Genomic DNA, 13,474 nt, shown 5'->3' with positions numbered 1-13,474 from the left:
TCTGTGAAAATCTGTGCAGAAAGTTGAAAATCAAACACAGATTAATCTGTGAATCTGGCATCCCTGGACACATTAACTTTTCTGACCAGAGATGCCAGATATTTTCATAGAAAATCTGTATTACCTGAAATAAAATTCTAGGACAGGACCTAACAATTCTTGATGAACATTAGAAAAGGTCCCAAGTGCAACTGACAGATTCTCTTTGTTTAATTGCTCTTTCAGTTATTACGGCATATCCCTGTATTTTCCAACAATTTCTTAACTACAGATCGAAAGTCGATGGGTTCAGTCGTTATTTTACGTAAAGAGATAGAGAGACGGATTACCGATAGGACCGTAAAAATTTTCAGTTTTTCTATATTTTCCATCAAACGACAACTACCAAACTCGCATAACAGAAAGATTCTACGAAAAGAAAGTGTTGGTGAAAAAACATTTGTTTAGAAAAGTCTTGAAGGCTTAAAAAAGCAAGAGGCGTTCCCTTTGTGGAATTTGGCCTTTCTGTTTCAACAGACTTCGCAGCCAATCCTTAGTGTACAGCATGGCTAGTACTATGGATCCTACTGACACTAAGAATTCTTCCAGATCGGGGCTCGAACATACGACAACTGGCTTGTAAGACCAGCGTCCTATGCATTGAACCGCCAACCCGGGCAGTCTCGCTTTATTTATTTTTGCATAAATATATGTTTATTAATCTTATTTTTGTGTAGTAACTTCATCCAGGCAGTACAAGAACCATCGTCGTATGCAGCTTCCCAACTTACTAGTTCTTCATCAACAGTACCGCCCTGTTCAGTGCAGCCTCGGCAGCCACAACCGTCTACAAACAATAACAGGCAAGCTACCATTTCTGTTATATCAAATGTTCCCTATACTGGCCCTCTTCCGCCGACAATCTCCCCTGTCTATACTGTAGTAAATACCATAGCCTCCCTCCCACAACGACAAACTGAAAATAACCACACAATAGATTATAGAAATAAAAGTGTACCTCTATTAGTAGCTCCCTCCGTCCAACCTGATACCGAAAAATGGTACTACTTAACACGATTCATGCCTACTGAAACTGAGGAAAATATTATTAACTATATTAGTGCTAGAATTGAGTGTAGCAGAAGTTCAATTAGGTGTCAAAAACTGGTACGTTTGAATACTAACCGACCTCTTTCTTTTGTCTCTTTCAAAATTGCCGTTCCAAATACCTTTGAAAAGGTGATCAATTCACCAGAATTCTGGCCACATGGCATATCTATCTCCCCTTTTTTATCACTCAGTTCAAAACAGGCAGCTCATCACATACCGAATTCACCGCGTCCCCCACTTCCCCGGCTTCCTTATATCAACAACAGCACTCGCTTGCAATCTCCACTAATGCCGTCAATTCCATCAAAAATGCCTCGTCCAGTGTACCCACGATCCCCCATGCGTCGCTCACCGAACCCTATTCCCTTCCAGCAAAAATCAAAATTTCTGACAACATTAGTCTGAGCATGTACTATCAGAACGTTGGAGGAATCAACTGCTCTCTCGAAGATTATCGTCTCGCTTGCTCTGACGGTGCCTACGACATATACTTATTTACGGAGACATGGTTAAACGGCAACACTCTCTCTAAGCAAATATTCGGTGATTCGTTCTCTGTTTACAGGCAGGATCGCACCGAGCAGACCAGCCATAAAAAAAGCGGCGGTGGTGTATTACTCGCCTGTCGTTCAAAATTCAAATCTCAACAGTTGTCTCTCTTGAACTGCACCGGTGTCGAGCAGCTTTGGGTTGCTCTCATGTTCTCAGATTACACGCTCTATATTTGTGTTCTTTATATCCCGCCTGATCGCATCAATGATATGTCCCTGTTTGATCAGCATTTGAACTCGCTCTCACAAATTGAAAACCATATGGCTTTAGACGATAAGGTTATTATTATAGGCGACTATAATTTCCCCGGCATTAAATGGTCTCGCTCTTCGTCTAATTATTTATTTCCCGATATTGCAAGCTCGTCTAAAACACCTACTTCCCTGAAACTTCTTGATAGCTATAGTACTGCAAGACTAGTACAGTTCAACGATCAAAATAATAGTAACAATCGCTTGCTTGATCTCTGCTTTGTTAGTCTTGAACTCATAAATACTTGCCTAATAACCCTCGCCCCCTCACCGCTCGTTAAATCTTGCCAACATCATCCCCCACTTCACATTGCCATTCGTGATTCTCCGTCTGTTGTTTTCAATGACGTCTCCGAATCAACCTTCTTTGACTACAGAAATGGTAATTTCAATGAAATGAATAGATTTCTGATGGAACTGGATTGGAACTATTTACTATCAAATCGTGACTGTAATTCTGCCGTTGATCTTTGGACACATAAAATAACCGACGCTATTAATCAATTTATACCCAAAAAGCTACGGAAAAAAACGCTCTGTCCACCGTGGTCAAACCGAACTTTGAAGCGTTTTAAAAGAGCCAAACGATGCGCTTTGAGGAAATTCACCAAAAAGCCTACTCTTCATTCTAGATCTTATTATCTGTTCCACAACAATCGTTATAAACGATTGAATAAATCGCTCCACTATGCCTTTCAATGTCGCATCCAGAAGAATCTTAAATCCCACCCTAAAAGGTTTTGGAATCACGTTAATGAGCAAAGAAAGGAATCAGGGTTACCTAATCATATGTCGCTCGGCACTCTGCAAGCATCGACCCCGCGTGATATCTGTGATCTCTTTGGCAAACACTTCAGCAGCGTTTTCTGTGAAGAAAATCTGGCTAGTAATTACATCTTCGAAGCTGCCAACAATGTTCCTTTACGCCCCCCCGTTGGTCCCCATCCCATTATTACCATAGATATGGTGAAAGCTTCCTTAACTAAACTGAAAAGATCATCATGCGCTGGACCTGATGGAATACCCTCCATTATTCTCAAGAATTGCTCGGAAAGTCTACAGGTTCCTTTAATGATATTATTCAATATTTCCTTGCGCTCAGGAATTTTTCCTAATTCATGGAAGGAATCGTTCATCTTTCCTGTATTTAAAAAAGGTGATAAAAGCAATATATCAAATTACCGCGGAATTGCTGCATTATGTGCTGTATCTAAGCTTTTTGAAATAATTGTTTTGGACTTCATTACCCACAACTGCTCTAGCTACATATCTTCAACTCAACACGGTTTTATGCCAAAACGATCCACATCTTCAAACCTGGTATGTTATACATCCTACGTAATTCAGTCGCTACAGGCGCGACAGCAGGTTGACGCCATTCTCCGCTGCTTTTGATAAAATAAATCACCAAATAGCTATTGCTAAACTTGACAGACTTGGATTCAATGGATCATTTTTGAATTGGTTGCATTCGTACCTGATTGGTCGTAGTATGATAACTAAAATCGGTGACTGTACAGCTGAACCTTTTCGAGCTAACTCGGGCGTACCTCAAGGCAGTCATCTTGGACCCTTTTATTCTTACTTTATCTGAACGATTTGAACCATTCGATGCAATGCTTGAAATTATCTTTCGCCGACGATTTTAAATTGTTCCATCTTATTAAAGATCATGAAGATGCCAGATTCCTGCAAAAACAGTTGGATATTTTCTCCAACTGGTGCGACCTCAATAGAATGGTATTAAACCCATCTAAATGTTCCGTGATCTCTTTTACTCGCAAACGCACAACGATAGTATTTAACTATACTATTTCCGGAACTATCCTCAAGCGAGAATCGACTGTAAAAGACCTGGGAGTTCTTTTGGACTCTAAACTTAGTTTCAAGCATCACGTCGAGTATATTATCTCTAAGGCTTCCAAGACACTTGGTTTTATTTTTCGAGTCACAAAGAACTTTAAAAGCATATATTGCTTAAAATCACTATATTGCGCACTGGTTAGTTCTATCCTAGAATACGCTTCTGTCGTCTGGGCCCCCTATTATCAACTGGACATCAATCGCATCGAAGCTATTCAGCGTAAATTTCTTCGCTTTGCTCTTCGTAGTCTTCCTTGGAGAGATCCCAACAACCTCCCAAGCTATCAGGAACGCTGTAAACTGATCGATCTACACCTGTTATCTGATCGCCGAGATCTCTCCAGGGCAATATTCGTGTCAGATCTGTTACAATCTAATATTGATTGCTCCGAATTGTTAGGCAAACTAAATTTAAATATTCATTCCCGAAATCTTCGATCTCATCAATTCCTGAGAATTCAAACCGCTCGCACTAATTATGGCTATAATGAACCTTTCTCCAGTATGTGTCGTCTATTCAATCGATGTGCTCATGTATTTGATTTTACCCTGTCTCGCAATACCATAAAACAATTTTTTTTAAACACAATCTCAAACAGTCCTTCCAACTCCAATAATTAAATTCTAGATTTAGCGTTAGGGTGATTTAGTATCCAACCCACAAGTTTAGTTTAGTGCTCCCTCAGTAAGCCTACTTCCATTCTCTATCGATTACGCAACCAAGAATAATATTCACCATTAGGTTTGTTTCTAACATCCGCTCGACTCTCTCGATTCCCCGGCTGTCCACCATCTTCTTCGGAACTAACTAGATCTTTATGATGTTACTAATACTTTTTGCATCCCCCCCTCTTCATCTTTTCACCATCTTTTGTGACAATTAACTAGATCTTTTGCCGCTTTCTACTTCTTTCGAAACGCCCCCCCCCCCTTCCACCCCTTCGAACCCCTTCGTAATTCCATTTACTACAATATTCACTTCTCTCTTTTGTTCTCCTTTTTTCCTGCATTGCCACTCTCCGAGGGCCACCCTCTTTGATGTCCAGCATGCCGGACACCCGCCGAGTGTTTGTGACTTGGGGGTTTTCCCGCGGACCCTCACGGACAGCAGGATGAGGCCCTTAACGTCACCGGCCAGTCACTCTTGACCCTCGCCGGGAATAATTTTACTTTAAGCCCTTAGTATTAAGCAGTATATCTGTTGGATCTTTGTAATCTGTTGATATAAAAAGATGCGGAGGTTTTATGCCTGCTGGAGAGAGAGATTGTAAATTTCAGCTCCAGCGGGCTTTTCCCTGCTCCCAAATAAATAAATAAATAAATAAATAAACATTTCCCGAGTATAATAGAATAACAAACCAGATGCAGAAAAATATTTTATTTTGTTACGAGAAACAGAAAAAGAACTAGTTTTGGTTCCAAATCCTGAAAAAAGTAGAAGGTAACAAATTTTGATATCCACTTGTTATCAATAATTAAAAATTTGTTACACATTTGATGGTTGCTATCAACGGAAAATATAAAGAAATAACTGAGTTCTTTTATTATGTTAGTTTTTTTTCTTACCAAAAAATATTACCAACAAATAAAAACGATAATTTTGGTTTATTTCATTACGAGTGTAGGTTTACTATCACAAACTTTTTTATCTGAAACTTAAAAAACATTTGGAGATTTATGCTAGTCTCTAAAGTTTTAAATTTTTCCATATGTCTCTTACAATTATTGATTGATATGCTGCTAATATCTGTAGTTATTTGTACTTTTTAGTCGACTTGAGTACGAAACTTACAAATAGAGATGAAATTTAGTATTTCGTTTACCTGCCTTATTGTCATGTTCACACATTGTCTTATTGTATTGTTTATCTTGATGATTCGACATAAGGAGCTGAACTCGTATAGAAATAAATTATTAAAAACACGCTTTGAATTCAATTCCTGTCCTACAATGTATATGTTATCATACTCATCGGTTAGAATATTCTGTATTTGAAAGAAACAATTGTTTAAAAATATGAAAGAATCATCATATTTGAATTTTTCACACGTTAATTTTGTGCAATACCTGATTCCTTTGAAGGAAAACTTACTGTGATATGAAAAATTAGTAGCAATAATATCTTTATCTAGTATTTCTCTGTCTGCAACGAACTTAAATCTTGAATCATATCGCAAACGAGGAAGTTTTCGTGGCTCCCATAGATTATACACCCAATTCTTGATCGGTGAGTTAATAGGCATTGGTGTATAATGACAAAAACGTTTTAAACAATATTTCTTAGTTACTTGAATGACAGGATGGTTATGACCTGTTTTTAAATCTAATAACATTCCATTTCCAGACTCATACGGAAAAAGTGAACTATTCCACAAGCCTCCCAGATTCCTAACGACATCTGATAAATGTGTTTGTAAATGAACATTGTAAACCTCTTGATCAGTGCCATAAAGATGTGCAAATTCTTGAGCAAATTCCACTAACATTGTTTCACATGTTTTTAGAGTTTCAACTGAAATGTTTGTTTCAAGCAATTGAAATAAACTCGATGAAAACTTCATGAAATGTTCCATGTTGATTTTTGGTATTAAACCATAAAAACAAGGGTAAAAACAGTATAATGCGATGCACTCCCATTCACTAGCTTTAAATTTTGCTACCTCGTCAAGTTTTCGCGGATGTCGTGGGAAAACGCTAGGAAATCTTATGCTGATTAGTCTTTCCTCAACTACGTTTCGATTGATTCCTAGGTCACTTGTCACAATCTGATTCCACATTTGTTTGGTCACTCCTAGGAGCGAAGCATGCATATAATCAACACCAAATCCGCGAACAATGTCAAAGTTCGGTAGACTTAACAAGACAGATAAACCCTTTATACCTGAAAAATAAAGTTTCTGTTCATACGATTAAAATATTACCATCTCTGCATACCAAACAGTTCTTTGGCGGTATCCTGTGCAATTATCATATGTTGTTTAGTACTACTGTGATCCCTTTTTTGGCATTTTCGGTATGGATAACGAACTTGTTTACCGATTGCTACTCCTGGATGAAGACATAAACTACATCCGAAATAGCCGTTGAATTGTTTCATGTTTTGGATTTTACATCGACAAACTGAATCGACACAACACTGGAGAACTACAATCTTGTATAAAATATTGTCTATGAACATTCCTTCACGAAGTTTCCTCATTTCTAAACAAAAATTTTGAAAGAAAAGTGGCATGTTCGGTTCACCATTAGAAATCCATAATGCAGCCAGAATTAAATTTTGCTTTTTGAATCGTTCCTTTGGAGGCAATTCATTGATTACCACAAATAAAGGATACATAGGTGTTTTCATTGAACACTCAAACACTTCTACACCATCCGTATTCACTGATAGAGTTATAAATCTTCCGTCTTCATTATCGATAATCTCTTTTGCAACATATCCGTTTCTTATATCACTGAGGTTATATTCTAATATTTCTTTGGAATATTGTTGTATTTCTTTCTCATACCGTTGGACTGTTTCACGGATTTGACATTCGATCGGGAATGTTATGAAGTAGTCAAATTCTTGACTATAACATTGATTCATAAAGCAACGGAAATTTTTATCAGGTTTTTTAGTCCCAAGATTGGATTGACAATTCTTACAAAAATAAAGCCTTGTTGCGTCATATTTATCGGGAAATGCAGATGTAAAACTTGAAAAGGTTTCTGGAAAAATTTTCTTGCCGACGATGATGTTCATCATTGACAGTAGATCTTCCAATGCTTGTTGGGTCAATTGATGTCTTATATAGAAGTTCAGCAACATAAACATAACATCGAAAGTTTGCAAGCTATTCGTCAGTTTCAAAAACTCATTGAATTTTCCGGACACTTCCTGTAATAGAAATGCTTCGTTTTAATATTATTGAAACCTCTGAAATGAGTATTAAGTATTCCATATTCCTGAGTTCAAATGTGCTCTCCAATTTTGTGTTCATGCAAATTTGGGAAACATAATTAATGATTACCTCTCCAAAGAAATAATTCAAGTGTGAAGTTTCACCGGTTGAGATAAGTTCTTCGGACACCTCTGATTCCCCAAATGATGTGTGTTGTGGTAAAATCACTCCGTCTCTTTGATTTTGAATCTTGATTTTGCTACTAGGTGTACCGATGCATATTACTTGAGATGCTGTGAAAATTTTTATTAGCACACATAATCATTATACTTATTTTCCAATATTTTGAAAATTTCCTGAACAGTTATTGAAAACCGACTGTATTTTAAATCAAATAGAACGTATGGATCTTCTGTACGTACTCGCATTCTGTTCCCAACTAAGTTCATCCGAAGCAATGTCACTCAATGACAAATTTGGAATCCTCGATGTGTATGGATGACTTTCTACGTCATTGATAACACACATGTTTCGTGTGCGCCTCTGCGGAAGATCAAGATAATCATAAATTGATTGAGTTTTCAGTTCAGCCTTAAGTCACTGCTAGATTTTATTAGAAAACATAACTGGTTAACCAGAAGCCTGCTATGTAGAAGAAATCAACATTTGAAAATATTTTCCGGATAGATATGTTTGACGATTTTGTTTACATATCAAAGAATTTATAAATTGTATACACACGTACAATAAGGTTTTTATTTTCAGGCAAATCACACAATCAAAGTGCATTGTACATTGTAACCTACACACCTTTTTTACATATTTCTTGCCGTACCACGGAGAACTGAGAAAATAATGTTTAGGACGACGATTGCTCATGCCTACGAGTAATTGAATGCCTTTATTAGAACTTATTATTACATAGGTGTTCCACAAATGGTAGAAAACGAATATGAATCAGTCCTCTGACGGGTGATCAAGAATCATAACAGTTAAGAAATTGGGGTTGGAACCGATTTGTTCACTATAGATGTTCACTACGTTCAAATTAGCTGAGGCGGCATATTCTTGTCAACGAGCTGATAACAGCGATGCCAGATAATAGTAGTGTCATTTCCGTAGATTGGAATTTTTCTCGGAAACGAAAGCTTTTTTTTTGCTCGCCAGACAAAACTTGTTCCCGTAGTTCTCCGTTAATAAATTTTAATTTCCGTAGAAAAAACCCAATTGTTGATTTTGTCCACGGATCCGTAGATCCGTAGAAAATGTTTGTTCCGTAGATCTACGGAGATTTCCGTAGATCTGACATCGCTAGCTGATAACAAATAGTGTGAGCCAGGGATGCCATGTCATGTTTTACCAATATCTGTGAAGGTAAAGAAGGCTTTAAATTTTGCTTGCTAAATCGATTTTGCCGAGCTAAAGGTTTCACGAATGTGCACCATCATATAATCTGTTCAAATTGGTGTTAAGTAACCAAAATCTGTGTTTAACAATTGCGATCTCTGAGCAAATCTGTGAGTCTCATAGAAATCTGTGCAACAATTCGAAAATTTGTGTTTCACAGATTAATCTATGATACTGGCATCTCTGGTGCATGGATATGTCAATTCAGAATACACGCTAACTGAAAATATTCATATAATGAGTAGTTTATTAATTATAGCCAGAGAAAATGAGTTCAGTCAGAATTAAGATATGAATTAGATAAGTTATTTCGATCTTTTTAATGTGTGGATATGTGAGCTAGTTCTGGAAAACTACACGAAAGTGACGTGCTGTTTTATTATATATTCGCATATAGGGTAACAGAGGTATTTTGGCCACTTCATATATTTTGGCCCACCTAACAAACTTTATCGATTTCATCGGATATTATCGATCTTAAGTAACTCATTTTGCATCAATTTGAAGCTAATCACATTAAATTACCTATTGCGGAAGGAGTTTTTAAAGATATTACAATATTTGGTGGATATTTTTACAAAGTGGGCCAAAATAAAATCAATACTAAAGTGGGCCAAAATACCTCTGTTACCCTATTTCGTTGTTATATTATACAAAATGGATTATAAAGTGCTTCATAACATATGACTTATCTATTAACGTTAGTGAATTAATACACTGAAGATCTTTCGTCGTGAATACGACTTACTTACTATGGGGTGCCTTTTCAAAATTTAGCCTGTACGAGAATGGGCAGAACTTTATCGCGAATATCTCTTGATGTAATTAACCCAACAACATATTTTTTCTACAAGCTATCGGAAATGTGATCAGAAATTTGTGATAAAATTTGGCAATAGAGTTTTTGAGTTTTGTTTAGTTCTTGAATTGTGGTCCAGTTTTTTAATTCTAAAAATCGGTTCTTTTTAGAACTATTAATATATTCCCAAAAAGCTATACGAAGCTTTTCTACTACGTAAATCTATCATTCCAGTTGGTTCAGGTCCAGAGCTCAGTTCCAGTTGCAGTATCAATAGTTCAGTTCAGTATTGAATCAATTGCGGGACGTTTACAGAACCATTTTCCCTTCAACGAAGATCGATTGCGTCATTCAGCTGCGTTTGCATTGGAGCAAAATACAACAAAAATCGGACAACAATGAAGAACATTATGCAAAATCAGCCCTTTTAATGGCTCCAAATGTCATCTAAAGAACTATAAAGATTGTTTCTTTGCAAATCGGAGATTAGAACTATCAGTGTAGTACAAATCTAGATGAATTTTATTAGCGTTATGCAATTTTCTAAAGCAAAATTTGCAACAGTGTTTGCTATCGTTTATATCCGAACAGTGTTTAAGATTATAGAGAACTACACAATTTGGCCCTTCTGGATGTCAGAGATTCCGTACAGTATTTCGATAATTTCTCTGCTGAAATATGCAAATCCGAAATGGAATAATCGACATCAAAATTCCGTATGTTGCTAATTATGGCTTCGTTCGTTCCGTATTGTATAATTGTATGATAGAAAATATTTGTTGCCAATAACTCAATCTTTAGTAGAAATGCACCGCTTTAATTCTGGAAGTAGTAAAAGTTGCGAAATTCACACAATCAACTAATACGAACGATTAACATTTTTATTCGTATTCACGTCCTCCAATTATGTCTGTCATATTACTCATCTCCCTTTATCTGGAAGGTACGCATCGCAAAACTTCGGAAATCCGCATAGAAATTACGACACTTCTATTGTACATATCATATTTTTAACTTCTTTTGGTGGATAACTAATTGTTAGCAAATATTTTTAAAATTCAGAAATTCAAGGAGAGGAGTACATTTCACTTAAAATTCTATATATTTAATTTAACGTGCATAATTAAAATTGTCGGAAAAAACAACGGTCACGTTTTCCTATCGTGGTTAGTTTTTCAACTGGTGCAGCATGAAGAAGAAAAATACAAGAGTTGTAAAGCAAAATACAAGCCTGCGTTTGAAATCGAACCGTGACAACATTGCATTTGTCGCTGAAATAGTTCGATCTGAGCAAGAGGTAAAAATATTTAATTTTATCGAAAAACTATCAACTTTATATAACCTCACTTTTTCGCAGAATGTTCATCAGCACAATGTTTCAGATGCAACGGAAAAGTGCGATTCCCCTCAGGTTTGTAACAAAATTATTGTTGTACGTCTTCGTTATACTAAGTATTGTTAATTTCTACAGAAATTTCCAAGAAAAACGGCCAAAAAATCTGATTGTAAACGGTCTCCGAAACCAAAACAAACAGAAAGTCAACATCCTATACCAGCTACCGGCTCCCGATCAAGTGGAGCTCGCTTGCAACAACCTGATTTGAATAGCTCAAAGGAAAGTGTATGTTCACCAAAAAAGAGGTCGAAGTTGGACAAACTATGTCTCGATAACCATTCAGAATCTGTTGAAGAATGTGAAATGGAAGAACGGAGAACGCAAAATTGTAATATACCTGGCATATCGAGGTCTTGCAGAGTACGGCTACGAAAGAAAAGACAAATTTGTTCATGCACACCATGCATTGCAAATCAAAATTCGGAATTTAATCGAAATTCTAAAATTACGAAAACCTTGACTCGCTGTTCTTCAGTGGAGGTATGTAAAAAAACTTTCCATACATAACATTTACAACATTTGTTTTGTTCAGAGTTTTTCTAAAAGCGCTTCGGTGAGGCTTCAAGATTTTGATTCTACTGATATTTCAACTGAAGCAAAACCAACGACTAAATCTGTAAATAAAAATATTACATTAAAATCAGATAAACTGCGTCAACGATATCTGAGCTCTGATTATCCCAGCGACATAAAAGAGACGGCCGTGATGAATTTAAAGGCAAATCAACAGTTTGAAGGCATATTTGCTGGAAAATCCAAACTGAACACAGTTAATTCGCGACGATCAGCTATTACGAATTCGATATGTGACTCAGATCTATTGAGAGAAACGAAGACAGCTAACGTAGTTGGAAAACATCCACCGGTAAATTTACTTAAGTGGAAAATAGTTATAGTTTTTTAAGTTTCATGTAGAATATTTGCAGATTAACAACTCTTCTGTCACCAATAATGCGAAAGTTGTTACAAGAATGGAATCAAAATTAATATAATCTTCGGATACAGACTTTACGTCATTGGATGATGTCAACGGCGAATATTTCGTTTCTCGTTCTAAATTACCTATGTCTAAAACAATTCGAACAATCATTAGAGATACCACAAAGAATAAAAATCGTATGCAGTCTATATTGACCCCCTTAAGTAATAGGGTATCTCCAGCAACCAACAGCTTTACAGATTCCTCAACTGACGATATGGCTAACGTTGGCGATTACTCTTCAAAAGGTTATTAAACCCATTTTTTTATGGTATGATTCGTTAATTTTCTGATTAATCACTTAATCGATTTCAGGTTGCGTCAATTGTAAGATACTTAGTAAAAGAATTCTAAGTTTAACAAAACGTTTAACAAAGATTACGAGAGTATATCGTGATTTACGCATTAAATCAAACCGTTTAGCATGTGCATTAACATCTCGTCTATTGCCAAGTGAAGACAATTTCAATTTTAAGACAGTTCCCGGGTATCCATCTGCGGATAAATTAACTCAGCTCTCGAATCACGCTGGAGATAGTGATTTCATTTTCATTAAACTTGTAATGAAAGAACTCTGGCCAAAGGGATTTCACGGCAGAACTGTAACTGGTAGAGCATCTAATAATCCTTCAGGTCGACCGATTGATGTCAGCAATGCTAATTCATCAGTTCATATGCCCTTGGCAAACGATAGTTCTGGGAAAGAACCACTTGAGAAAGAAAAGGTCAACTATGTTAAAGGTAAAATTCTTGAAGTGTACATGAGAAAATCATTTATGTTTTTACCTGTTTTAGAACGCCTTTATGAAAGAAAAATACTGACTGGAATGGATCCAACGACTGCTGCACAAGAATCTGCGAGACAATCCGGAAGACATATGGCAAGAGTAATTGCATATTATGCCAAAATGGGACATTTTTGAAGTTGAATTATAACAAATAATATGCGTTGAAATATTACTTTAATAAATGGATTGAAATACAAATTTATATTGTTTGACTTGAAACAAAATTTGACCTATTAAACCAAAAACAAAATAAGTTATATTTCTGTTACTGATCATAACATAAAGTAACAAGTTTCTAGCAAAATTTGTTATCACACGCAAATCTGAAATTGCTCCTATTTTGTTACAGATGTATTAACTTTTGTTATTTTTTTGATAAGTTTCATGAGTTTTTTGTTATCAGTTATGTTATTTAAGCAACTAACGGATCCATAATTATAACAAACTGTGTTACTGAAACAAAGTA

General features: G+C 36.2%; 1 protein-coding gene across 2 annotated transcripts; it reads left to right on the top strand.

Moving 5' to 3' along the window:
* Positions 1-10,954: 10,954 nt before the first annotated feature.
* On the top strand, positions 10,955-13,185 carry LOC131439665 (uncharacterized). Of its 2 annotated transcripts, XM_058611004.1 has the most exons (7): positions 10,955-11,142; positions 11,203-11,256; positions 11,317-11,721; positions 11,774-12,106; positions 12,168-12,468; positions 12,536-12,961; positions 13,016-13,185. In XM_058611004.1, the coding sequence occupies exons 1-5, from the start codon at positions 11,035-11,037 to the stop codon at positions 12,231-12,233; spliced, it is 966 nt and encodes a 321-aa protein (XP_058466987.1). In that variant the 5' UTR covers positions 10,955-11,034; the 3' UTR covers positions 12,234-12,468; positions 12,536-12,961; positions 13,016-13,185. The 2 variants fall into 2 exon arrangements, with proteins under 2 accessions (XP_058466987.1, XP_058466976.1); XM_058610993.1 differs by having other exon boundaries at positions 10,955-11,256.
* Positions 13,186-13,474: the final 289 nt, after the last annotated feature.

This window comes from Malaya genurostris, chromosome 1 (assembly GCF_030247185.1).
Source record: "Malaya genurostris strain Urasoe2022 chromosome 1, Malgen_1.1, whole genome shotgun sequence".
NCBI classification, from domain to species: Eukaryota; Metazoa; Arthropoda; class Insecta; order Diptera; family Culicidae; genus Malaya; species Malaya genurostris.
Note: the sequence above shows the minus strand (reverse complement) of the source record. Positions and strands in the feature narration are given on the sequence as shown.

Coding starts and splice junctions, on each gene's coding strand:
- LOC131439665 (XM_058610993.1), top strand. CDS start 11,035: ATGAAGAAGAAAAATACAAGAGTTGTAAAGCAAAATACAAGCCTGCGT. Junction 11,257..11,316: donor AAAAGTGCGATTCCCCTCAG/GTTTGTAACAAA, acceptor TAATTTCTACAG/AAATTTCCAAGAAAAACGGC. Junction 12,107..12,167: donor TAGTTGGAAAACATCCACCG/GTAAATTTACTT, acceptor GAATATTTGCAG/ATTAACAACTCTTCTGTCAC.